The sequence below is a fragment of the Jaculus jaculus genome, chromosome 8 (genome assembly GCF_020740685.1).
Source record: "Jaculus jaculus isolate mJacJac1 chromosome 8, mJacJac1.mat.Y.cur, whole genome shotgun sequence".
Taxonomy (NCBI): domain Eukaryota; kingdom Metazoa; phylum Chordata; class Mammalia; order Rodentia; family Dipodidae; genus Jaculus; species Jaculus jaculus.
The window spans coordinates 33,580,029-33,607,225 of NC_059109.1; the positions used below are offsets into that span (position 1 = coordinate 33,580,029).

The following is a 27,197-nucleotide window of genomic DNA, read 5'->3' on the forward strand; positions in this document are numbered from 1 at the left end:
CACATCCCAGGCATGATTGTTCCAAATAGAATTCTTAGAAAGAAAAGATGAAAATGAAACACATAGAAAGCTATGTAAATATCATTAGATCATGGATGTTGATGTAAAATGACACAGTGCATTTGAAGCTATTGTTATGACAAAATTCAATTTTTCAAACCAAAGCAAATGGCATTACCCTAAAAATACAGCCAATCAAAAGAACAAATGGAAATTATTTAAAAGTACCATTTTCCAAAATACTTTCTTGATAATTCTTATTTTAAAAGTACAAAAATGGTGCTCTAAAACATTCCTAGAGAAGTAATAATAATGTCTCAATATTAATAAAAATATCATGGTAATAAAAACTTTATAAATACTCATGTTGGTCTATTTTAGGAAAAGACATACTTCCATAAATATTAAAAACTGCTACTTAACAGCAAGGAAAGCTCATTTTTACTCTTCATTATTTCTATGACATAGTGATTTATAAAGTACCACATAATAGCAAATCTGGGGTCAATTCACCCAATACTATGCTTCCTTGGCACAGCAAAAGTGTGTTGGGGAGAAATTTTGTTGCTGACCTCTTGTTATTACAAGGTCCACAAATGAGGTGCATGCCTTGACCTTGGCTTTCATACCCAACTGTTTATCTGTCATCCATGGATTTCCTTAAGCTTCTGTTGATCCTATTTATACTTTCAGACTGTACAAATATCAGGCAAAGAAGTTCCAGATGTGTACCAAATACTACATCATTTTATCTGCTGTATAGCTACCCCTTCCCCATCATACCACATATTGATTCTATGAAAACACGCCCACCTCTCCTACAACCCAGATGGATACACACACATGCCATTTATTTCTAATTAAGTTTTACATATATAAACATCTCCAAACCATTATCACTTGTCTATTGTTTGATATCCAATTCTCTCTTCAATTCTATTTCTGTCCTTCTTAGATATTAGGTATTCTTATAAATTATAAGATTATTTTGATATGTCCAGTCTATGTTATTATACAGGGTAAGATTCAATGTAAGTTTTAATAAATGAGAGAATTCTAATATATTTCCATGAAAATAAATCTCACCCAAAATTGATAATGAGAAAAACAATGTGTCATGATTTCAATTAGTTAAGCAACCACAAATAAAATTTAAAAGGATTTGTTTTATTTCCTTATTCCCTGTGCTTTTGGTATCCTTTGTTACCAGGGTGTGAATCTGTACATAGTGATAGAAGCTGAAGACATTTTTTTGCAGTGCTGTGAATAAAGTCACGAACTCCAAATTAATACAAAGCTTGGTTTGAATGAATTTATGATTTAAAATTGAGAAAATCCATTTGTGCTCCAATTCATCTGAAAATCATTAGTGCCAATGCATTCTGAAACAAGAAGGAATACACAAGAGTAGGAAAAAAAAAGAGATGCATTAAAAAGGTCACAGTCGATAAAATCTGAAGGGAATGGAGAAATGCCAGTCTTCAAGAGAACTGAAAGTCAGGAGAAATTATAACAATTGTAGACAGCCTTTTTGAACTTGGGAAAAACATGTATACTTATTTGCTCTTAAAGAAGTAGCTTTTGAATTTAGTAGATGTGAAAATTGACTTCAGATTTCCCTAAGTACACAGTATTGTGTTAATCCTTAATCCAGCTAGTTTACCAGAAGGCACACGTTGCTAGTAGTTTATGAGCTGCGGCATAGTCAGAATGTGTGGGCTTGATATATGTTATAACTCTGGAGTGCAGCTTGCCACTTGCCAAGTGAGTTAAATTATGAACCAAAAGCCAACTCTTCATCTAACCCTCCATAATTGTTAACAATAGAACTTTTTTATTTTAAATTTGGCTAATATCTATTAACTATTTCAATGACTTTATCTTGCTCCAAGAGACTGTGGTCAATGGCAGAAGGCCATATCCTACAAACATATTATGACCTCCCATGTTCATTCCATCCATCCAGTATAGTCTACCATACCTTTCATCAGCTGTAGAAAAAAAAAAATCCTGGTGTTGCTCAATTATTGTGAAATTAAAAGGTATACATTTTAAAATGTCTAAGTTGTAATGACGTGTCACAACTTATTTCTGTAATTTTGAGTTCATTTCTGAATCACCCAAGAAAATATTGTGATTTTAAATATGTTAATATCATTCTAACTCATAAAATTCTGTTTCTATTGATCCAATGTACTATGATTATGTCTGTTCATTTATGGTTGAGTTTTTGGAGGTTATTTTAAGGTTGAAATGGAAAGATGTTGTTATGCTAGAAAGCATTGGTAAGGATAACAAAAAATAAACTATCAAAGATTGAAAATAGGAACAGGGCACTGTCAAGGAAAATATTTCTATACAAGTCATATGGGGAATACATTATTACATGCAAATCTAGAATGTCAGTCTGCTTATCTTTGTAGACTTCCCCAATAGCCCAGGTTGATATTATCTTTGATTAATGTTTTTGTAATATAAATTTATATATGAAAATACATACCAAAGATTTTCTAGGAAACAATAAATTCATTACAATAAGAAGAAATTAGAGGAATATTTACTGTAACCAAGTTGCATGGAAAGGTACACATTAGGTAAACATCACAAAGGAAACAGAAAAAGTAGACAGTTCTTATGGAAGATTCCAATTTGTCAGCTTGTGTAATGGGTAATTACTCATGGGTGCTGTTACTGAAAGGGATCCTGACTAGTGGATTTGGTTCTTCAGGACCCACATAAAGCCAAATACACAAAGTGATGCATGCATCTACAGCTCCTTTGTAATAACAGGAGGCCCTGGTGTGCCCATTCTTTCTCCCTCCCCTTCATCTCCTTTTCCTTGCAAATCAATACAAAAAGAAAATTTTTGGCTTCTGGGATGGGGTAATGCACTTACCTCTCAGGTACAAAGTCCTGACCCCTGACACTGCAGATAAGCAAGCAAAAAGAACTAATCATTATTTAAAAAAATAAACAAATCAAAAAGGCTGAAGTTTTAAACGTCCTCCGTTTATGGAATTTATGAAGCAAATAGATGTAACATGATTGTAATATTCTGGGAAAATTCAGAATGCTATTGATGTATTTTAAAAAATTCTTATGATTATAAAAGATAATAAATAAGACTTCAGCTACACTTATTTGGCTCTGAACTTCATATATATATATATATATATATATATATATGGTCTTAATTTCTCTATATGTGTATCCCACATTGATTTAATGATCAACTCAGAAGAAGAGTCACAGAATTATTTATCATTGAGTAAATAAGTAAAACTACTATTCCAATTTTAATGGTAAAGAAGTACAAATAAAGTCTTTGAAATGGCAGACATCTGAACTTAAATACATGTAGAGGAATGCTATAATAAAAAAAAATAATCATTTTGTTTGAACTACATGGTATGGATTTTGTGCTTAAATGAGGCAGGCCCTAAAGTAAAAAAGAATATTATCAGAAAAATAGGGAGAATGAGGGTTGGCAAAGGAAGAAGAGTGAGGAAGGGATGTAGGAATGAAGGGGAGGGAGAAATGTGGGAAAGATAGCAATGGCTCAGCAGTTATGAGTGCCTTCTCCATAAACATGAGGGTCTGAGACTTCAGGGTGAAGGTGGAGAGACCTGAGAAGTGATGCTCTGGGGTCAGTAGGGGATCCAGGGTCAAGAAAGTGTGTGGATCAGCTACAGAAAAGGCTCTAGAACTTCTCTTCTGCCCTGCACAAGCACACACAGGGCCCACATTCATCTACACACATACATACATATCCATTGCACATACTACAACATACAAAATGCATGCAAAATAATGAAAAAGAATAAAGAGTAGAGGGAGAGTAAAGGAAGTAACTCTTGTCCTTGAATATCTCTGACAAACAGTGCTCTAATAAGGCACATTAGCTAGGCCACTTTAAATTACAGGTAAACAGAAGAGTCACTAGAAGCTCATGCAGGAGTAAAAATGTTCATATGTCAAATAAATAAATAAATAAAATATTTTATTTTGAAAAAAGCTTTGTGTTTGTGAAATAACTTATACCACTTTATCCATTTAAGCAGTGTCCTCTAGCCTTAGCCTTTACTTTGCTCCCCAAACAAGGTGGCTAGAATCATTCCAGGTTGTTCTTTGTGTTGTTGTTTCTTTTTTATTTATTTATTTGAGAGTGATAGAGAGAGAAAGAGAGAGAGAGAGAGAAAGAGAGAGAATGGGCACACCAGCGCCTCCGGCCATTGCACACTCCAGATGTGTGCACCCCCATGTGCAACTGGCTAATGTGGGAATCAAGTCTCAGACTGAGGTCCTTAGGCTTCACAGGCAAGCGCTTACCTGCAGAACCATCTCTCCAGACCTAGGTTTTCTTATAAGGAAAAAAAAAAAAAAGTGGAGTGCCTCATGAATATGATTGTCATCTTTGCTCAGGGTCTATGCTAATTATCTTGGTCATCATTTTGATTTTCATATATATGCTGCTAAAGTGAGCACTCAGGTCTTTTAACCTAGTGATTATACCTTCTTATAATACTCTTTCACTGGGTATGACTAATGTCCTTGCTTTTCAGATTTCAACATAAATACCGTCTCTTTTAAGACGTATAAAGAAAGTGTTCAATTATTTTCATATCAACTTGCTTGATTTTTATTACTGATTTTAACTCCCTATTTGCTCATTTACTTAGTTGTTGATTTTCTTACCTCATCTATATGATCCCTACCCTGATTTCTCTTACTTCCTTAGCAGCCAAAACACAGTGCGAGGACATGGAATTGTTGTTGTTGTTTTTGTCATTTTAATCTAAATGTTAATTAGAGGGAAGATATTCTGACTTAATAGTTTTGGGAATTGTTTTTGCAAACAGTTTTGGAGCAAATATATGGCAATGGGAGATTAAAGGAAGAAATGGGTGCACATGTGCACCAAACATAGTTTAAGGAGTGATAGAGGTCAGAAAATGGCACAACATGGCACTGCACTTAAAGGCACTTGTATGCAAACCTTGCTGGCCTAGGTTTAATTCCCAAGCTAAATCATACACATATGCATATACATATACGTATACATCATATACATACACACATATACATACATACATCAGGGGCCTAAAGTGGTGCAAGCTTCTAGGATTCGTTTGCAGTAGCAAGAGAACCTGCTGTGTCCTCCCTCCTCTGTCCATATTCACACATTAATAGTGAGAAAAAAAAATTAAAATGCATTTAAAATAAAAGAGAAGTATTAATTAGAGTCTGGAGATAGAGCACCTGCCTAGCATGTATTGGGTTCTGTGCTCAGCACAGATCAAACAAAACTAACCTATAAAATTAATAAAACAAACAAATACAAGGGCTGTCAGAGCATTCAGAATGCAAGACAGTCATTCGTTAAGCAGGAATCAAGTCAAACAGAAGCTAACTGTGGACTTGACCACTGATAAAACGCTTCCTGAAGTAAAGACGAGGCAAAAGATGCAACTGTGACTAAGCAGCTTCCATGTCAAGCTTTGCTCTCTGCTTCTTCTCTTTGGAGCCTGAACTGAAGCATCTACTCAAATGCCCACTGTAATGTGCTATTAGGGAAAAGCCAATCATCTATGTGATTAAGATACATTTAAGAAGAGGCTGGCGGAATGGCCTAGTGGTTAAGGCATTTGCCTGCAAAGCCAAAGGACCCAGGCTCAATTCCCCAGGACCCACGTTAGCCAGGTGCACAACGGGGTGCACATGTCTGGAGTTCGTTTGCAGTGGCTGCAGGACCTGGCGCACCCATTCTCTCACTCTCTGCCTCTCTCTCTCTTTTTCTCCCCCTCTTTCTCCGTCAAATAAATAAGTAAAACTAAAATATTTTTAAAGGCACATTAAAAAAAAAAACTTAGCCGGGCATGGTAGTACTTGCTTTTAATCCCAGCACTCAGGAGGCAGAGGTAGGAGGATTGCTGTGAGTTTGAAGCCACCCTGAGACTACATAGTGAATTCCAAATCAGCCTGGGCTAGACCAAGACCCTACCTTGGGGGAAAAAAAAAAAAAAAAAGCCTGTAAGGATTTGATAACCAGGCTTGGTTAATTCAACACTCCTTCAATAGTTTTCATTTGTGGATAGTTAAGAATCAAATTTCATTACAAAAATAACTCTTAATTCTATGTGACTAATACACAAACAAATTTACTTTGAGTCCCATTTCACACTGTATGTAAAACTCATCAGTGGAATGTGGGCAAGTGACAACAATGATGCTGGGGTTCAGTCCTAGGGTTGTTTGGATGCAAATGTATGTCCCTCGCATAACCTCATATATTTTTCTGAACGTCATTTAGGTTACTACTTGTCTTTAGCAGGTGGAGACCCAACAGGGGAGATATATCACTGGAGGTAGATCTTGAATTCAGCCCTACTAGGTGTGAAGAGAGCAAGCTTGAGCTCTGGCTGTTTGCACTAGCTAGTGATATCTGTCTCTGCTATGGATATAAATGGAGTGAACAATCTCCTTCTATCACAATGAAGATTCTGCAATCAATAACTCTAAAATAAACCCTTTCTCTCGTAAGCTGCTTCCAGTTAGTTGTTTGTTCCCGAAATAAGAAGATAAGTACATCAAGCACACAAGACTCTGCTTTAGTTTAAGTGGAGTGAGGTTTGTAGCACCAGCAGTTGAAAGCACTCAGGTGTCCTTGTGTGAAGCACTCAGGAATCCTCATGTGGAGGACTCAGGTGTCCTAGGTGAAGCACTCAGGTGTCCTCGGGTGAATCACGCAGGTGTCCTCAGGTGAAGCACTCAGGTGACCTTGTGTGAAGCACTCAGGTGTCCTTAGGTGAAGGAGTCAGGTGACCTCTGGGAAGCACTCAGGTGTCCTTGTGTGAAGCACTCAGGTGTCCTCGGGTGAAGCACTCAGGTGTCCTCAGGTGAAGCACTCAGGTGTCCTCGTGTGAAGCACTGTGCTGTCCTCATGTGTAGTGCTCTCTGTTCCTCAGTTGAAGCACTCATTTACAGTTATGTGAAGTACTCAGGTGTCCTCATATAAACTTCTCTGCCCTCCTCATGTGAAGTCCCCAGTGACCTCATGTTAAGTACTCTAGCACCCTCATATGAAGAGCTCTGTCAAGTGCTCTGGTGTCTTCATGTCCATCCTCATGTCAAAGTTATCTGGTATCTTCATATGAAGTACTCAGCTCTCCTCATGTCAAAGTAGTCTGGTGTTCTCTTTTGAAAATACTCTGGTGTTCTCAGGTGCAGCATAAGAAGCTTTCCTTGCTACAGCAATGGCTTCTCAAAGCTGACCTAGGCCTAGCAGCATAAGCAACATAATCTTCTCTTTCCAGGAGCTTCCTTTAGACAAAATGCATTTCTTGGGAATTTGCTCATGACATTCAGAATTTGCCTAAGTAAATAGGGAAAGTAGAGAATAAAATTACACTTCTGATTAATTCAACTAAAAATTCAAATTCTCAAGTGACAACCAGATCTAATAAGTCAGAAGGTCTAGGTTAAGGACCAGTAATATATTTTCAGTTTATTTTATTTTATTTTATTTGAGAGGGAGAGAGAGAGAGAGAGAGAGAGAGAGAAAATGGACATGCCATGGCCTTCACCCACTGAAAATGGACTCCAGACACATGTGCCACCTTGTACATCTGGCTAATGTGGGTCCTGGGGAGCCAAACCTGGGTCCTTTGCCTTTTAGGCAAGTGTCTTAACCACTAAGCCATCTCTCCAGCCCCAGTAATATGTATTTTATTAGATTCTCCTGATGTTGAAGATTCCCTTCCAGTGAATTACCTTCCAAAACAATTACTTACCTTACTTATAATGAGCTCAGAAGAAATATTGACAAGACTCAGTTTATTGCATGGCCTATAACTAAAACATCACTTCAAACTGGCATCCATATAATTTAAGCATCCAAATAATTTCATATTTCCAATGTCAGGAGTGCAAAGCAACATTCCTTCCCTTGACTATTCCCCAGCATTATAATCTATAAGAATTATGTATATACACTTATCATCCATGTCATTCCAAAAGATTTGGCTGAGGTAAATTTCATCAAATGTCTATACCTGGTATCCACCAAGCTCATTTTAAGGGTAAACTATAGTTGAATATGAGGGCCAGCCACAGGGGAAGAGGAAAAAGGAGGAGGAAGAGCAGGCAGAGGTGGAGGAGAATCTGTCAGTGGAAGGAAAGAGAAAGGGTATGGTTCTTTGAATGTACAATGTCCCTCATAGTTTAGTGTGTTTGAATACTTGCTCCCTAGCTATGATGCTATTTACAAAGATAGGAAAATCTTTAGGAAGTGGAGCCTCATTGTTGGAGGGCATGTGTAATTAGGGTATTTGAGTTATTATTGCCCAGTTCTACATTCTCATTCCCCTCAAAATTGCAAGCCAAGTTAAACACCTTTCCTTCTGTAAGCTGCTCCTGGTCAGGTATTTGTTCACAGTAAGAAGAAAGTAACATACAAATGGTCACCACACAATTTCACCCTAGTGAGAGAGGAGGATTAATGGACTGAATGCATTTCTTTTTCACCACCTAATCTTGGACTCAAGAGACAGGCAGCCTGATTCTGAGTCTTGATTCTGTTGCTCAGTATCTATGCAACCTTGTTGAATTAGTCTAATGGTTTTAAGCCTCACTTCCTTCACCTGTAAAACACATATAATACTAGCCCTTATTTATATAGCTGTTGGAGGAATTTCATGAAATAATGTTTGTGTATTTGGCAAAGTGCCCAGCACTTAGTAAGTGATCAATAAATGTTAACTATCATTATTTTTACTATCCTTTCCCATGGCCATGCCCTAGCGGAACTTTTTACCTCACTATGAGTTGTTAACCCCCAGAGAGACAGTTATAAAAAAATCCTCCATTCTGCTCTATGTAAAGGCCTTGTTGTTTAAAAAGCCCTGCCATGGTCCCCCTACAGACAACTTATCATCAAGCCTCCAGTGATGTAGTTCTAAATTGGCATGCTTTCCTTATGATTCTGCATCATTGAGCTCTGTGTTCTGAGCTGTTCCTTCTGCATTTATATAAAGAATGTTTTCCTTGGGGATTTATGAAACATTTGTTGATTAAATGTGTATCAAACACACAATTCCCAGAATGCAGTTTGCTTCAGGGATTTATGCAACATTTGTTGATTAAATGTATATCAGTTATAAGACTCAATATCTACAGGCTATGTCACCTAAAGTTAGAAATTTCATGAACATTGGGAAAATGTCTTACTCTTGTTGGAGATGGACAAGTGCACAGGTGATTTTGCTGTTGCTTGTCACATAAATTGCCAACCCCTACATGGGGGAAAACAGGTTTATGCTTTTTCCTTGATCTGTATGGACCTATTAAAATGTTGTATGCTTAAAGAGTACTATTCTTTTTCTTTTCTCTAATATTTCATAGCTTCAAGCTTATGTCACTTATGAAAGGACTTTCCCAATGGCCTAGCTGTTAAAATTTTTGCCTGCAAAGCCTAAGGACCCAGGTTTGGTTCTCCTCTACCCATGTAAGCCAGATGTGCAAGGGGCACATGTGTCCGTAGTTTATGTGTAGTGATTAGAGGCCTTGGCATGCCCATTCTCTTTGTCTACCTCTCTTTTAAAATAAATAAATAAATAAATAAAAATTTTGACCAGGCTTTCCTGAGTTTGAAGGAAGTACCTTAATGATCCTTAGAAAGTTCATCCAAAAGCCTCTATCATTAGTACGGTAGACCACATGTTCCAGATAGCTACATTAATATTCTATATTATATAAGACTTAAAAATATATGTTTCTAAATCGGACAGTTTTCACAGTGCCCCATCTTTATCCATACACAAATGCTAGTGTATTAGGTGGTCTGAAGATATTGAGATGCCCATGGCATTGCAAGGAAAGAATGCCTTCTCTTTCTGGGAGCTTCATCCAGATGAAATAGTGTAGGTTACTTAGATTCATCCCACAAAGTTGATACTGTACATGTATATTGTTGTAGTTAAATTCCCATTGCTGAAACAAAGCTCCTTAACAAAAGCAGCCTGTGGGAGAAAAGGGCTTATTTTGGCTTATAGACTGGAGAGGAAACTCCATGATGGCTGGGAAAAGCATGGTATGAATAGAGGCTGAATTTCATCTCCTGACCAACATTAGGTGGACAATATCAGTGAGAGAGTGGGCTGAACTAACACTGGCAAGCTAATGGCTAAAAAATCACCAAGGCCCACCTCTTTAGCAAACTGTCTCCAGCAAGGCTCCACCTCCCAAATTGCCATCAGCTAGAAAATGAGCATTAAGAACACATGAGCTGGCCTGAAGAGATGGCTTAGCCGATAAGGTACATGCCTGTGAAGCCTAAGGACCCAGATTTGATTCTCCATGTCCCCATAAACCAGATGCACATGGTGGTGCATGCATCTGGAGTTTGCATGGCTAGAGACCCTATTGCACCCATTCTCTGTCTCTCTCTCTCTCTCTCTCTCTCTAATAAATACATACATAAATAAATGAATGAATAAAAATAAATCTTAAAGAATTAAGAAAAGAACACATGAGTTTATGGGAAATAACTAATTCAAATCACCATACATAGTCTCCAAAGGTAGGGAAATCAATAGAATACCATAGCTGGCTATGTGTGTGTTTTAAATATTTTATTTATTTATGAGAGAGAGAGAGAGAGAGAGAGAGAGAGAGAGAGAGAGAGAGAGAGAGAGAATTGGCATGCCAGGGCTTTTAACCACTGCAAACAAACTCCAGACACCTGTGCTACCTTTTGCATCTGGCTTATGTGGGTCCTAGAGAATCGAACCTGGGTCCTTTGGCTTTACAGCCCAGTCTTTTGTTTGTTTGTTCTGTAGGCCTCTACACCCCATACTTATTACAGTGATATAAAGAAATAAACAAATATAGACTTTTTTGAAGCAAAACCCAGCATATCTTAGATTTGTTGACTCTTAAGAGTCACTGATGTCAAGGATCAGAGGAGTGCATGTGAGAATGGTGCTCAAGGTTGGAGCACCATCTGATGGTCAACCACAGCAGCAAGAGTGCTCTCCTTAAAAAATTACCCATGTGGAGGATCAGAGAACTGTAGGTGAGAACAGTACTCACCAAGATGGAGAACGATCTGATGGTTAACCCAAGAATCCTGAGTGCTCTACATAAGAGATGTACACATGTGGGCAAAAAATGCTGTGTGAAAAGACCATGAAAGGCCATTCTTAGTCCTCTTTGGCTGCCTGGATGTTTTTCTTACCACTGATGTTGTGAGTGGCTATGCGTTGACTCACCAGATTCTGAAAGGATGCACCACTAGCATTATGTATCCTTACAAGCAAGCATTTTTAAATGCTAAGCCATCTTCTCCAGTCCCCAAATTAAGTATATTTTACATGTGTGCAGGTAAGATTGACCTTCAATGTTATGATTTGGGGAAGTCACTCTTGTCTATGCTGTTATATAAAAAGGATTAAATTAAGCCTCTATCATAAAACATAGATTTTATTACTATACTAATTTGTTTTGGTATTGTGCCACCAACATCAAACATAGTAATGACCATATGGTTTTCTAATTTGTTGATATTGTTAACTGAGAAGACACAAATCAATTATTTATCCACATTATCCATTTGATTTTTTTTTCAGTTAGTTTTCAGAATCAGACCATGCTGATACAGGTGAAACTTTGTAAGTAATTTAAGAAATAATTAAATGTTTCTGAAACATCTTTGAGTGGTAAGTAAGCATAATTTTAAAAACTCTGTTTAGAAATTCAAAGCAATAGTTTTTAGTGTGTATGTATGTGATGTTAGTGTAGATGACATGGATAGGTGTGTAGGTGGACAATGTATGTGTGCATCCCTTAATGCCCTTTTGCATGCATGCAGAGGCCAGGAGAGGACGTTGGGTACTCTCTTCTGTGGTTCTTGGGCCTTGTTTCCTTGAGAAAGGGTCTCAAACTGAGCCTGGATCATGCCAAATATCCTGCTAGACTAGCTGACCAATGAGACTCAATGGTCCTCCTGTCTCCAGCCCCTTCAGTGTTGGGGTGACAGCCTGCCCTTATATGTGGGAACTGGTGGTCTGATCTCAGGTCCTCACACTTGTGCAGAAACTTCTCTTACTCATGGAGTCATCTGCCCATCCCCTCAGGCAACATTTTAAAAAAAATATGTTATTTCATTTATTTGTAGGAAGAAGGAGGGAGTAAGAGAGAATGATAAAGAGAATGGAAGGGAATGGGTACCCCAGGGCCTCCTGTCACTGCAAATGAACTCCAGATGCCAGCACCACTTAGTGCATCTGGTTGTACATGTGTCCTGGGAAGTTGAACCCAGGCTGTCAGGCTTTGTAAGCAAGTGTCTTTAATCACTGAGCTATCTTGCTAGTCCTCAAGACAACAATTTTAAATGAGCTATATGTTTACATTTTTTATTTTATATTTTAATTAATTTTATAACTCATAATTTATCTGGCTAAATTAAAACCAGACTATTGAGAATAGATAATTCCTGTGTAAGCCGTGTTTCCACTTTACTTGCCAAATATATAAACTTAAACATTCTTTAATTATAAGGTAAAGATAGTAAGACCACTTTAGTTACCATGTTCAAGATCAGCCTGAGAAACAGAGCAAAGACTATCTAAAAAGCAAACAAACAGCTGGGCCTTTAATCCCAACACTTGGGAGGCAGTGGTAGGAGGATTGGTGTGAGTTTGAGGCCATTCTGAGTCTATATAGTAAATTCTAGGTCAGCCTGAGCTAGAATGAGACCCTACCTCAAAAAAACAAAAAAATTTTAAAAAAAATCAGGAGGGGGGGCATTGCTTGGTCAGAATTGCTCTAAGTCAAATATAACTTACTTCGTACTTCACACATGGCTCACAGACACAAGGCCATTCTTTATATGGATTTAATCTACCACCTAGCAAAACTGCCTGCTGTGCTCTTCCACCCTGTACTCCGTAATTTCTATTCACCCCTCAGAAGATGTCACTACATTTTAATCTTTGCTTTTCTCATTCTCATTTGTTCCCTTCTACCTTCCTTTTCCCTCAGGCAGTTGGAGCTTATCTAGCATGTAAATATGGCATTATTCATTGTTTTAAAGTCTCCAATGGGATTATTTTTGAACCTTTGGAATGTGACTGTTAGCTTCTAAAAATATATTTTGCAGATGTCATACATTTTATTGAGATGTATATTGAAAAATAAAAGGCATATCTTTAATTGCTCAAGGCTGCTTTATTTTGGAGAGTCTTACGTATGGCACATTGCATTTCACTTACTAGTTTAAGCCTCTGTGTCTGATGTTCCCACCACTATTGTTAGATATATCTCACATGATAGTCAAGAAGCTGCAGATGAATGTGCGCATTCTCCTTATGATAACTGAAAAAGTTCAAGTACAAAATAGAACCCTTATTTGGTTAGAATTTTTACATAGTTCATTTTATTCATTATTTTATCAAGTATTTATTGAGCAAAATCAACACTTCCTTGAGTTCTAGGTCTTTCATGGTGTGGACGCATTCTAGGTCTTTCATGGAGCAAAATGTCTGGAGAGGGTGAGTTCTAGGTCTTCCATAGACTAAAATGTATGGAGTGGCTGAGTTTGGTCCTTGGCCTAACAATTAAGTTAGCAATGACTGACAAATAGTGGCCAAGTTTTAGCATGTGATTCAGCTAGAGCCATTAGAGGAACCGGTCAATCTTTATGAAGCTAAAAATCAAGAAACCACATAAACTATCACCAAATGAAAACTACATTTGCAATAAGTGCTATGAAGACATTTATTTGTTTTTAACATGATATAGAGTATGATCTTTCCAAGTATGCCCATCCATGACTCACATGAAATCCAGAGAATGAGGCACTGAATAACAGAAAAGGAGAGGAAGACATGTCATGTGGTGGTGACACACATGTCCTGAGTGAAAGGGGCAAATAAAACATTACCTAAAAGGGATTGATTTGCCATGTGATGTACACCATCATTCTAATAAATAATTCTCAATACATCTGTTCCATGGGACTTAACAAATATAAAAAAGAGATGATGCTAACTTGTTCCCAATGATTATCTGCTAATGAGCACCTGAACTGAGAACTAAATATTTTTCACATTAGTTATCAATTTCCATTGCACATAAGTATACAATACCTCAGATCAAACACTTCAATGAGCAAAGGTTTATTTTATCTAGAAGTTTTCTGCTCTTAGTTTGAGTGGTCACATCTAATACTGGCCCTCTTGTTTTGTGGTTCCTAGTTTGAGGGATCACATCTAGGAATGCTCTTCTGGTTTGGGGTCCTAGTTTGATAAGTCATTTCTAATAATGGTCTTCTGGTTTAGGGGCTCTACTTTGCAGGAGTCACATCTGATACCTGCCTTCTGGTTTGCAGAGTCATCTAGAAGTTCAGGGCATCAAATGCTGAGTGACAGGGAGAATAAATTTGCACATATGTCTTCTCTCTTCTCTTTGCCTATCAGTATATAGACAGTAGATTCAATCATGGGGTGAACATAAACACTTTTTCCTGATCCTGACCCAGAGCCCTAATTTTCAACTCTTAGGTGGAATAAGTTTTCTTACTCTTATTACTTCAGTTAGGATTACATTTCAATATCTGAAGCTATTAGTGTCCCACACAAACCATATACAATCCTAACAATTATGTTGAGAATTGACATGAAAGAAAGGTGTGAATATCAACCTTTCCCAATGATTTTGTTTTTCTAGTTAGAACCAGCGACTGCCATACATGCAGTGAGTTGAATCTTTGTAATTGATGTGAATGGGAAAATGAAGGTATAAAGAATAATACAGAAAAGTGTGTAGTAACACACGAGATTGGGACAAAGCATCACAAATAATTATGGTGATTTTGCATTATCTCGTTCCTCACTGAGTGATCAAAAGAGAAGAATCAGAGGCTCTGAGATAAGAGTAAGGAAAAAGCAGATAAATTACCTTTTAAGCCAATTTACATGACTCTACAGTCAAGTAGATCAGACTTGAGAATGAATTCATGTATTTGAGGATGACCCTCTCCCAGTTTACATGCCCTTATGTTAAAATTTGGTGTCTCACTTTCTACAAACATTACTTAGGGGAGGAAATTACGATTTTAAATTTCTTATTACCTTAATGCACTTAAAATGAAGTGTACAAACTTCTGGTGGGAAACTACTTATTCACTTGGAATTACTTCAGTCAGTATATAGGCCACTTTTAGGAATTCTAGGCACTTTTCTGTGCATTAATCTGCTTGAGAAGCTAGCAAATCTGCAGGTGATTTTTTTGGTGGAAGCATGACCATGGGAACCAATAGCAAATACTTAGGATAGAATTAATAAGAATTTTATTGATTCGAGGTGCTTTGCACCAGCTGTCAGACACAGACCAGACTCTACAGCTATTCTTCACCCTGAATTCATAAAGAATAGCATCCCCAGAGGGCAATTTTAATTGAAAGCATATTTTCTCCCTATGATGCAAGCTCAGGTCATAACAGGTAACCTAAAAGATTATTCCACCACATGTTCTCCCCAGAAAATATATCCCCCAATATCATGATACACAGGGGACAAAGATTACATAAGTCTTAAGATAAACTTACCATCAAGTCATTCTACTACAACTGAATGCTTGGATTTCAAATGAAGGCAAGATGCAATTTAGATTTTGGTGTACATTAGAAAAAACAACATTATGTTATCCACCTATTTGAGGGCCTGTTAACCTTATGCTAAGCTAACTGTTATACTTCAAACACCCAAAGATGAGTTTAATATATGGTTGTATATTTTTAAAAAATTAAAGTTACTTATGAAAGTTGGATATATAAGACTTTATATACTCTCATTTGTAGAATTTGAGAATACATATTAACAAATTTAACAAACTTAGTTCTGATAAGAGAGAAAAAATTAACCAACAAAGATAATTTCCTGCATTACTATATATTTGTAAATATATCTGATATAACTCTTGAATGTTGACATACTTTAATTATTTCATACCAACTTTATAAGGAAAGTTTTATTTTAAGTCTTCAGAAATGACATCCTTCAAAATATAACATTTAAAAATATTTTATTTATTTACTCATTGAAGAGAGAGTGATATGAAAATGGAGAATGGGCATGCCAGGGCCTCCAGCCACTGCAAACAAACTTCAGATGCATGCCCCACCTTGTGCATCTGGCTTATGTGGGTACTGGGAAATTGATCCTGGGTCATTAGACTTTGCAGAAAAGTTCATTGACCACTAAGCGATCTCTCCAGCTCCCATTTATAACTTTTATTCTTGTTTAAAAATTTTCAAATCCTTGCTGACATAAGTAGTTATTGTCAATATGTCAAGTTACAAGTTAACTTGTATTATAGAGAATGAGTTAATCTTGTCACATTTTTATATTGCATCTTGTTTTGGTTAAAATGACTAAATTTACCTGTGGTTTTCTGTCCAATTCAAGACACCAAATAGTCAGAATTCAAATTAAATATACTACCAAAATGCATAAATGCTACCATGGTAGATGCTAATTTCCAAGACTATTCATATCTTTTTTTTAAAATCATGTTCTTTTGCCTTTGAACTATGTAAAAACAAGGTCTCTGTCATATTCAGGTCCTGAGAAATAATAAAATGTTTGGAAACATGTTGAAGTGATCAGTGATACCATAAGAGATCACACTGAATAACCATGTGAAAGTATGGTAAGTCTCATGCAAAATAAGTCAAATCCATAAAACTATAAAATTGCCTTTGCAATAAGTCCATAATACTGGAATCAGTGGTGGGCTGTATTAGAATACTCCAGGCTGAATATAAGACTGCAGCTCTATTTTCTAGCAAAACAATGTGTGGGTTTGGCCTCAGGTTTTCTTTTCTTTTACACATATAACAAATTTATGTACATCATTTTTATATTCCAAAAATCACTGAACTCTTTGAGTTCCCCAAGTTTTAGAACTTATTGATTAGTAGCTAAGAAAACTGGTAAAATGAGGTTCATAGGCCAAAGGTTAACTTCCAATGAGAGACCATTACTCAATGAGTAGCAAATCTGGGTCATGGGAAATTGATTTCTTAAGTAGAGTGAGAAGAAACACTGCCATCAAAATTGGATTTTCTTAATCCTGAAGTAGTAATGCAAATCATTCAGAATTTTATTGGTTCCTTGTAGTTAAAGATGTGTTCCCTTTCTTACCCCAGGAGATGTGATAAAGCATACACAGTAAAAGAAACGGCAGAGACTTGATTTTGAGCAAGAAGTCAAGTGATAGTCCCACCTCAGTCCCCTACCAACTGCACTATTTTGAACAGATTTCTTTGTTTCTCTAAACTTATTATTGTTCATCTGTAAAATGTACATACCAAACATAATTAAGATCTATATTACATGAGAGGTGTTAGAAGAACACTATGTTGGGTAATTACTTAAACAAATATAACCCATTTTGTTAAACTGTGACATTATCAACCAGTATCCTCTGGCTTCACAGGAGTCTATGTTCCATATTCACTGATTTAGGAAGCTGTATAACTTCTGTTGGCAAATAACAAAAAAAAGTAAGTTCACTGAGAATGATCTGTTCCAGTTTCAACCATTTTTCCTTAAATTTCATTATGTCATTTTTTTTTCTTAGTGCTGTATAGAATTCCATTGTATACATGTACCACATCTTAATTATCCATTCTTCTAGTGATGGACATCTGGGTTGATAGTCTCACTCATCTGCAGCACCTAACCTGAATCTACCCAAGATGCCTTACATACCCAGCAAGCATCTCGTGGACTAGTTAATAGGAGGGGTGGAGGGGAGGGGAGGGAAACGGAGGGGGAGGGAAACACAAATCTAGATCCAGAAGGCAATGGTACCATAAAATCTATATCCTAAAAGGCAGACCAAATGGCTGAACCTTCACCAGGCCCTTAGAGGGAACACCTGAACCACAAGACAATGGAGAGGGTATGATGAAGACTGACCTTAATCTTCTACAGCTACTCTCCTCCCTCTCTCTCTCTCTCTCTCTTACTCTCTCTCTCTCTCTCTTCTCCCTAACTCTTTTATATTAGTTATCTTTTTCTTCCTTTTCTTAGAGGGCACTGATCTGTAACTCCCAGTACCAGTATGTAGCTATCATCCACAATGAGCTTTTAATCAGTGAGACCTACAAGGTTTCCTAAAAGAAAGACAGATTTCTGTCAGAGTACTTGATGACCCACCAAAGGCTAATGATAAGACCCTACTGCTGAAGACACCTTTTGTGGTTGACACATAAAATGCAATGGCATGTCTGGAAGCTTGAAGAGAGTCAGCCCCCAGACAGTCAGTGCATCTAGTGCCAGAAGGTGCTACATGGGCAACTGGGGGGAAATGACTAATATTGGTCCAAGCAACACATAGTCTAACTTACTTAGCAGAAAATAACCTGCCGTGATGCCCACCCAAGTGCAATAGTGGCACACAGCCATGGTGGGGAGCCAACTGCTCTTGATTAGGCTAACTGATGCCCTCAGAGGTATGAGGCCCATAGCTGGAGCTGGGAAACAAGTCAGAACCATATCCAAACATAAGGCCACTCTCCATTATCAAGCTACCATCAATAGTGGGCTATAAGAGGGCCTTCTCTATAAAAAAAAAGTAAGGGTTATCTCATTTGTCTGGTGCTAACTTACTCTCCATTGGAGAATCTGCTTCTCTTTTTCAGAAAGATGTAGATCCTAAGGAGAGACCCACCCCATCATACCTCAAAAGGGCCCTGGCTGAAACTAAGGACAATTGGTGAAACAAGCAAGGGTGCTGTTTCCTTGGTGAACTGGGTACCAGCACAAGGGTGAAGGAGATCAACACAGAGAAAAGTCAACTCCTACCAAATCAGAGATCCAGAGGCCCAGAGGCCACCAATACCCCATCACTGAAGCAGACCAAAAATGAACCCAACATGGCTCAGGGAAATTTTGCGGAAGAGGGGGCAGAAAGAATGTCAAAGCCACATGGTGGGTCATAACAAGCAGACACATGTATCCTCCCATAATTGTGGGCTAACTCCAGAATGTATGACCCATATACCTCAACAAGGAGGGGTCAAGGAGAGGGGGTAGGTCACGGATGAGCCTAATAATGGTACCAAGCTGACTGTATATGCTGAGCACAAAACTAATTAATAAAATAAAAGAAAGTTATAGTAATAAAAAACAGTGATTATTGAAATTATTGATATTTCAACATTGTTTATTAACCAACTTTATGTTGCTTGATGCATTACCAAGGTTATTATTGTATATTATGCATAGATTAAGGTAAATACATACATATGTTGGAAGATTAAAGTATTTAAAGTGTATAATCAAGACTACTTGAAAGTTAGGTACAAATAGAGCTTTCATGTTTCTATATAAGAAAGCATACTGTCTTTAGATAATAAATTGCATGTCCGTGATATACCCATAAATCATTTACTAAAATGAACTAAACTACTTTGTGTTGAGAGACCTGAGAGAATCTTTTCCGATGAACATATTTTATTTGTCTAGAAAATGGAACCCAATGTGGGAAAATAATAGGACTTGGCAATGATAAAGAGATAACTTGCCAACAATACTGAGGTGCCCACAGTCACAGAAAGGACCACTGAATCATTGCCATGCAGGTATTTTTGAATTTGTTATGCTCTCTGTGATAACAAGAATTCACTTGTCTTCTACATGCAATGGAGACACTATAATAAATGAAAAGCATAAGGAGGAACAATTTTTGGTTACCTTGGAGCACCTATTTCTTGGATACATTCTATCTTCTGACTTACATTTAACCCTTAATTACTTTTCCTCTAAATTTTCCTTGTCTTTATATCCTCTTTCCTTTTATTAACTTTTACTTGAATTGGCTTTCAGTTGAACCAATGTAAAAGTTGAACCATTGTGTGCATGTAATAGAAAAATAATGGAAGCTCTTAAACAACTATTATATATATATATATATATATATATATATATATATATATATATATATATTATTTTCCTGAAGTCATGATGCTCTACAGCTCCAAATTCAGTGAAGCAATAGCATTCATTACTCAAGAGACAGGTTAGGTTCAGTTTTAGAACAAAGAAGTCATTGTTTGGCTTGAGCTTAAAGCTGGTCTTTTCAAGTGTATATAAAAGCAACCGAATTAAAAGCCAGGTTTTGTTGAAAGAGAACAATGTTTTACAAATTTCAGAACCTCCTTATACCTCTCAAGATTTAACTGTGGCAGGTTTGAGTTGCAAAGCTGTATTAAAAGGAATAGTCAAAAAGCTGTGGAGGATATGATGCAAGAAACATTGAAATTGCATGGGAATATTTTACTCTTGAGAGATAGGGGATAATAAAGACAGGTCAAAGTTCTAGCATGGATACCCTGCCTCTTCTCCTTCCAATAACTAATTCTCCTCCTCTAGTCAAGTCCAACACACACCCAGTTGATCCTACCAGGGTTTTAGGTTCAAGGAAATAATGGGGAAGAAACATTCACATCTAGATAAATTTGGAAAACATTCCTGTGCAAGACTACATTATTTCTTGCTTCTTAGCAAGAAGGTGTGCTTTTATCATGTTCTCAAATGAACATGGCACTATGACTTTAATAAGCTGGAAGCCAAAACTCAGCAAGGACATTGAAGCTAGTTTCAACCAAGTACTGTACAAAATGACAACAAACAGAGGATGTAATTGGTGGCTTTACGTCCCAGAGGAAAGCAAAGCCACTGTGGCATGCTCCAGAGAGTCAGCAGAGCATAAGAAATAATAAAACACTAGATATAAATTATATGTCAACCCTGAGGATGCTCAGCACCTACTAAAGTAGAGACTCAGAGGCTCCTAAAAGCTCATCATTAAAGTAGACTTAAAACCCACCATGGCTCAGGGAATTTTGTGGAAGAGGGGGCAGAAAGATTGTAAGAGCCACAGGTTGAGACATCAGGCCCAGAGACATTCCCTCCCCTCCATAATAACTGGCTGCTGCTCCCACAATGTATAAACTGCAACCCCATCGGGAATACTTACAACCCCAATGAGGAGTGTCACCAATGGAATGGGGGCAGGGATGAGGGAAAAGAGGGCACCAACACATAATGTATCCATATGAAACATCTTGTTACTAATAACAATCAACATTAAAAAAGTCAATATGTTGAACCATGCCACATCAATTTCATCAGAACATCTGGAAAGTTATAGGGATAAAATTAATAATAATAATAATAATAATAATAATAATAATAATAACAATGTAAGCATATAGAGTTGAATGCCACTAAACTAGCAGGTCTCAAAGCATGACCAATGGTGTTGATGTGAAATGGGACATGTGGGAAATGAAAATTTTCACTTCCTTCCAAATCAACTAAATCATAAATTTTGGAGACACCACTCTAGGCATCTGTTTAACAGCCCTTCCAGTGATCTGATAAAGTCTGGAGTTTAAGAACCACTGCACATGGCTAACTACATGAGATTTAGTAAGTTCTTCCCATAACTCACACCACATCTTGGGTTTAAAATGATTAAAGAGTAAATCTATTTTGGAGAAGGTTCCCTGGGCTGCTGAAAAGAATGTGTGTTCTATAGAATTGGGGTGTAATGTTCTGTAGATATCCATTAGGTCTAATTGATTTTGGGGTTGTTGAGCTCTATGATTTCTCTGTTAATTGTTTTGCTTGGATGATCTGTCTATTGATAATAGTGGAGTGTTGAAGTTACTCACTAGGGTGGTGTTGGTGTTTATTTCTGTTTTGTTGTCAAGTAGGTTTTGTTTATAAACTATGGTGTACCTGTGTTTGGCACAGATAGGTTTATGATTGTGATGTCCTCATGCTGGATCATTCCCTTGATGAGAAAGAAGTGGCCTTATTTTCTTCAAAAAGTACTTTTTGGTTAGTTTTGGTTTGAAGTCTATTTTATCAAATATTAATATAGAAACACCTGTTTGTTTATTATTTCCATTTTCTCAAAATATCATTTCCCATTCTTTCACCCTCAGAAGGTGTCTGTCTAGTGGTGAGATGGGTCTCTTAAAGACAGTAAATAGAAGGGTCCATTTTTTTGATCTACCCTATTAACTTGTGGGTGTGTTAAGACCATTGATTTTTAAGGTTATAACTGTGAGGTTTGATTTAATCCCTGCCATGATAGGGTGCTTTATGAGGTTGGGCTTTGTACATTTTTTTTTTTTTTTTTTTTTTTTTTTTTTTTGGTTTTTCAAGGTAGGGTCTCACTCTGGTCCAGGCTGATCTGGAATTAACTCTGTCATCTCAGGGTGGCCTTGAACTTATGGCAATCCTCCTACCTCTGCCTCCCGAGTGCTGGGATTAAAGGCGTGCGCCACCACGCCCGGCTGGCTTTGTACATTTTGAGCCTGATCTAGTTTTGATTATCTTCTTCTTGTAGACTCTTGAGATTGCATGTTCTCTGTCCCTCTTTTCCCTTGCCCCTGTCCCCATTCCGTTGGGGACTCTCCTCAGTAGGAATGCAATTATTCCCTATGGGGTTGTGGTTTATGCCTGCGGGAGCAGCAGTCAAATTTTTGGGGGGGGGCGGGGGATAGGCTGCCTTTGGGCATGATGTCTCAATCTGTGGCTCTTACAATCTTTCCTCCCCGTCTTCTGCAAAATTCCATGAGCCACTGTGGGTGAGTTTTGAGTCTACTTCAGTGATGAGCTCTTAGGAGCCTCTGGATCTCTGCTTAGGTGGGTGTTGAGCGTCCTCTGGGTGGGTCTCCTTCACCCTGGCGCTGCTTATCAGGTTCAGCGTGGAAGCAGCGCTCTTGTTGGTCTCCCCAGCTCCTCTGTGCTGTCAGGTGGGGCTTGGCTGAAGTGCGAGGGGCAGTTAGTCTCCTTGGATCTCGCTGCTTTATGAAAAATAAGAATAGATTCTCTAGCAGACAATGGAGTCAGCATAGTTTAAGTGGGATAAGCATTATTAATTTGATGTGTACAACCCCTGTTTTAGCCCAAGGCTAATGAGAGCTTGACACTGGAGAGCATAATGTTTGTCTCCATAGGTTTCTGACTGGGTTTCCAAATCCAACTATGGGTTCCTTTAAGCTGAGCAGATCTCTTAGCCAATCAGAAAGCTACTGGTTACCCACCAGGGCTGTGTGCCACAATTTCCTGGCATATACATCCTGTCAAGGTGTTTGCTTCTGAGTAGCTTAGACCTCTGGTTTTTCAGACAGTTGCTGGCCACTTTCCCCCAGTAATTCATTTAGCACTTTATAGGACTAGACAGGCTAACTTTCTGGGGACTGGTTTTCTTCCAGATGTCAGCCAGGACTTTCCATATTCTGTGTTAGCATCATATGGTGTCTTCAGCAATACGACCTTACGTTTTGCCTCAGGTGGGTAATCAAGTGCTTTGACAGAAAGCTGTCTTGATTTAGGGACCTCATATGTCTCTCTGATTATTGTGGGTAGCAACCAATTTCTGGAACTGGTAGTTACAATCCAGAGACAAAGAAAAGCTTTAAGTATAGGCTTCATCCCACTCTCTCCAGGGCCCCTCTTTTCGGGTGTTCCCCCCCTTACTCCTTTTAAGGGTTATATCATTTAGCCTATCTCCAAAGACCAGTTCATATTGGATGTAGTTTTGTGTTTGATACCCATATTTAACTTCCCTTCCCCCCAAACCCTTCCATCCCTATTGTCTGGACCCTGAGTTGTGTATCAGGTATGTCAGCAACTGAGCAGGTCCAAGTTGGGCACCACAGAAAGGTGAGACCGACCATGCAGCCTTTGTCTTTCTGTGCTTCTGTGAGTTATCTGAGTATGGTCTGTTCCAAGTCTACCCATTTTTCTACAAATTTCATTATATCATTCTTTTCTTACTGCTGAGTAGAATTCCATTGTGTAAATGTACCACAAATTAGTTATCCATTCATTCAATGATGGATGCCTTGGTCCATTCCAGCTCTTAAGTAGAATGAATTGATTAGCAATAAACATGGTTGAGCAAATATCTCTGTAGTGATGCATGGAGCATTTAGAATAAATGACCAGTAAGGGGATAACCTGCTCTGTTGGTAGCTCTAGGTTTATCATATTCAGGAATTTCCATATTGATTTCTATAGTGGTTACACAAGTTTACATTCCCACAACAGGGGATGAGGGTTCCTCTTTCCTTACATCCTTACCAACGTTTGCTGTGAGATTTTTTGTTTTGTTTTGTTTTTTGTTTATCAAGGTAGTGTCTCACTCTAGCCCAGGTTGACCTGGAATTCACTGTTTGTTTTATTAATGAGTGCCATTCTTACTGGAGTGGAATCTCATGGTTGTTTAAATTTGCATTTCCCTAACGGTTAGGGATATTGAACATTTTCTTAACTGTGTGTCAGCCATTTGTACTTTTTCCTCTGAGAACACCTTATTCAGTTCTCTGCCCCATAGATGGAGTGGGTTTGTTTGTTTTTACTGTTTAGTTTTTTGTAGATTCTAGATATTAGGCTTCTGTCAGTGGTATAGCTGGCGAAGATATTTTCCCATTCAGTGGGTAATGGATTGGCTCTACTTATGGTATGTTAGCCTGTGTAAAAGCTTTTCAGCTTCATGAGATCTTGCTGGTTGAGTAATTGTTTAATTTCTTGGGCTATTAGGGTTTTGTTCAGGAAGTCTTTCCCCACTCTTATATCATGGGGAATTCCTCCTATTTTTTATACCAGTAGGAGAAGATTTTCCAGGACTTATATTGAGGCCTTTTCTCCATTTGGACTTGATTTTTGTGTATGGTGAAATGAAAGGATCTAATTTGATTTTTTTTTACATATAGCTATACAATTTTTCTAACACTATTTGTTGAAGATGCAATCTTTTCTTCAATCTACTTTTAATGGCACCTTTGTCAAAGATCAACAAGCTATAGTTACTTGACCTAAGGTCTAGGTCTTCAATTCTGTTCCATTGGTCTACATTTCTGTTTTTATGCCAGTGCCATGCTGTTTTTGTTAATATGGCTTTGTAATATCACTTTACATCATGTGAGGTGATACCTCCAGAGGTGTTTCTTTTGCTTAGGATATGTTTGCATATCTGAGACTTGTTCCCGTTCTATATGAATTTTTAGATCATTCCTTCTATCTCTGTAAAGAATGATGCTGGAATTTTTATTGGTATTGTAGTTAATCGGTATATTGTCTTTGGTAGAATTGCCATCTTCACAACATTAATCCTACATATCCAAGAGCATGGAAAGTATAGCCATCTCCTCAAGTCCTCTTCAATTTATTTCTTGAGTTTTTAAAAATATTTTCATTATGTAGGTCTTTCACATCCTTGGCTAGTGTTATTCCAAAGTATGTAATTCTTTTGTGCTATTGAAAACTGATTTTTTTTCTCCATATATTTGTCCTTTGAATATAGTGAGGCTACTAATTTTTCTGTGTTGATTTTGTATCTTGCCACTTTACTGAAAGAATTAATCACCTTTAAATGCTTTGAGATGGAGTACTTCAGTTAGCTTATATACAGGATCATGTCATTTGCAAATAGGGCTAACATCACTTCTTCCTTTCTAATTTGTATGCCTTTTTATTATAGCTTGGGCTAAGACTTTTAGTACTATGTTGAAGAGCAGTGGTGAGAGGGGGCACCCTTGTCTTGTTCCCAATCATAATGGAAACTCCTGGAGTCTTTCCCCATTACATATTATTTGGGCTTTAGGTGCTTTTTATATAGCCTTTGTTGTTTTGAAATATAACCCCCCCCATACCTATTCTTTCCAGCATTTTGATCATTAAGTGGTGTTATATTTTGTCAAAGACCTCTGTATCAATTGAGATGATCATGTGGTTCTTATGATTAAGTTTATTTATGTGGAGTATTACATTGCCTGATTTCCATATGCTGAACCATCCCTACATACCTGGGATGAAACCTACTTGATCAAAGTGGATGTAATGCTCTTGATATGTTGCTGAATTCTGTTTCCAAGGGTTTTGCTTAAGATCTTTGTATCTAAATTCGTCAGGGATATAGGCCTAGTGTTTTCCTTTCTCATTTTGTCTGTCTGGTTTTGGTATTAGGGTGATGCTAGCCTTCATAAAAGAAAACTGGGGAGGACTCCCTGGTCTCTGATTATATGAAACTGAGAAAAAAAAATGATTTCAGTTATGCAATGAAGGTCTGATAGAGTTTGGCTGAGAAGCCATCTCTTCCTGGACTTTTCTTTTGGGGCAGGTTTTTATTATCTTTTGAATATCCATGGGTGTGATAGATTTGTTTAGGAGATTAATCTGCTATAAGCTTAGTTTTTGGTAGGTGGTATGTTGCCAGTAATTCATCTATTTCTTACAGATTATCCAATTTTATAGAGTAGAGGTTTTGGAACTATGTCCTGATGATTCTTACAATCTCATTGATGTCTGTTGTGAACTCTCATTTTTCATTTCTGCTTTTTTTAAATTTTAGGCTTATGTTTCTTTTTCTTGATCAAAATGGCCAATAGTTTATCAATCTTCTTTATTTTTTCAAAGAAACAGCTCTTTGTTTCATTGATTTTTAAAATTGTTTTAATAGTTCCAATTCATTAATTTCTGCTCTGATCTTGATTCATTTTTTCATCTGGAGTGCTTAGGGTTGGAATTTCTTTGTTTTTTTTTTTAATGTCTTTAGGTGGACACTTAGGTTATTAATTTGGAATCTGCCTGTGTTTCTTAATTTTTGTTGTTTTTTATTTTATTTACTTATTTGAGAGTGACAGACAGAGAGAAAGAGGGAGAGAGACAAAGAAAGTCAGAGAAAGAATGGGCTCACCAGGGCTTCCAGCCACTGCAAACGAACTCCAGACATATGCACCCTCTTGTGCATCTGGCTAACGTGGGTCCTGAGGAATGGAGCCTTGAACCAGGGTTCTTAGGCTTCACAGGCAAGTACTTAACCACTAAGCCATCTCTCCAGCCCCTGCCTGTGTTTCTTATGGATGCATTTAGCACTATGAATTTTCACCTTAGGACTGCCTTCATTATGTTCCATAAGTTTTGGTAAGTTGTGTTTTAACTATCATTCAATTCCAGGAATATTAAAATTTCTTTTTTTATTTCTTTCATAATCATTCATTGTTTAAAAGTGTATGTTCAGGCTCCATGAGCTGATAGAGTGCCTGATGTATCTCTTGTTGTTAATGTTTAGCTTTAAAAGATTGTGATCTGATATGATGCAGGAAGTTA

General features: G+C 37.5%; 1 protein-coding gene and 1 non-coding gene across 2 annotated transcripts in view; both read right to left on the reverse strand.

The window, feature by feature from the left end:
* Window positions 1–4,377: 4,377 nt before the first annotated feature.
* LOC123463152 lies at window positions 4,378–4,485 on the reverse strand. Its single transcript, XR_006638759.1, has one exon. It is a non-coding gene; the product is annotated as a U6 spliceosomal RNA (small nuclear RNA).
* Window positions 4,486–22,723: 18,238 nt separating this feature from the next.
* The window catches only part of Gfral (GDNF family receptor alpha like), a 94,998-nt gene continuing 90,524 nt past the window's right edge, over window positions 22,724–27,197 (reverse strand). The window contains exon 10 of the mRNA XM_045156977.1: window positions 22,724–22,888. Coding sequence (XP_045012912.1) covers window positions 22,724–22,888 — 165 coding nt within the window. The remainder of the gene's footprint in view (window positions 22,889–27,197) is intronic.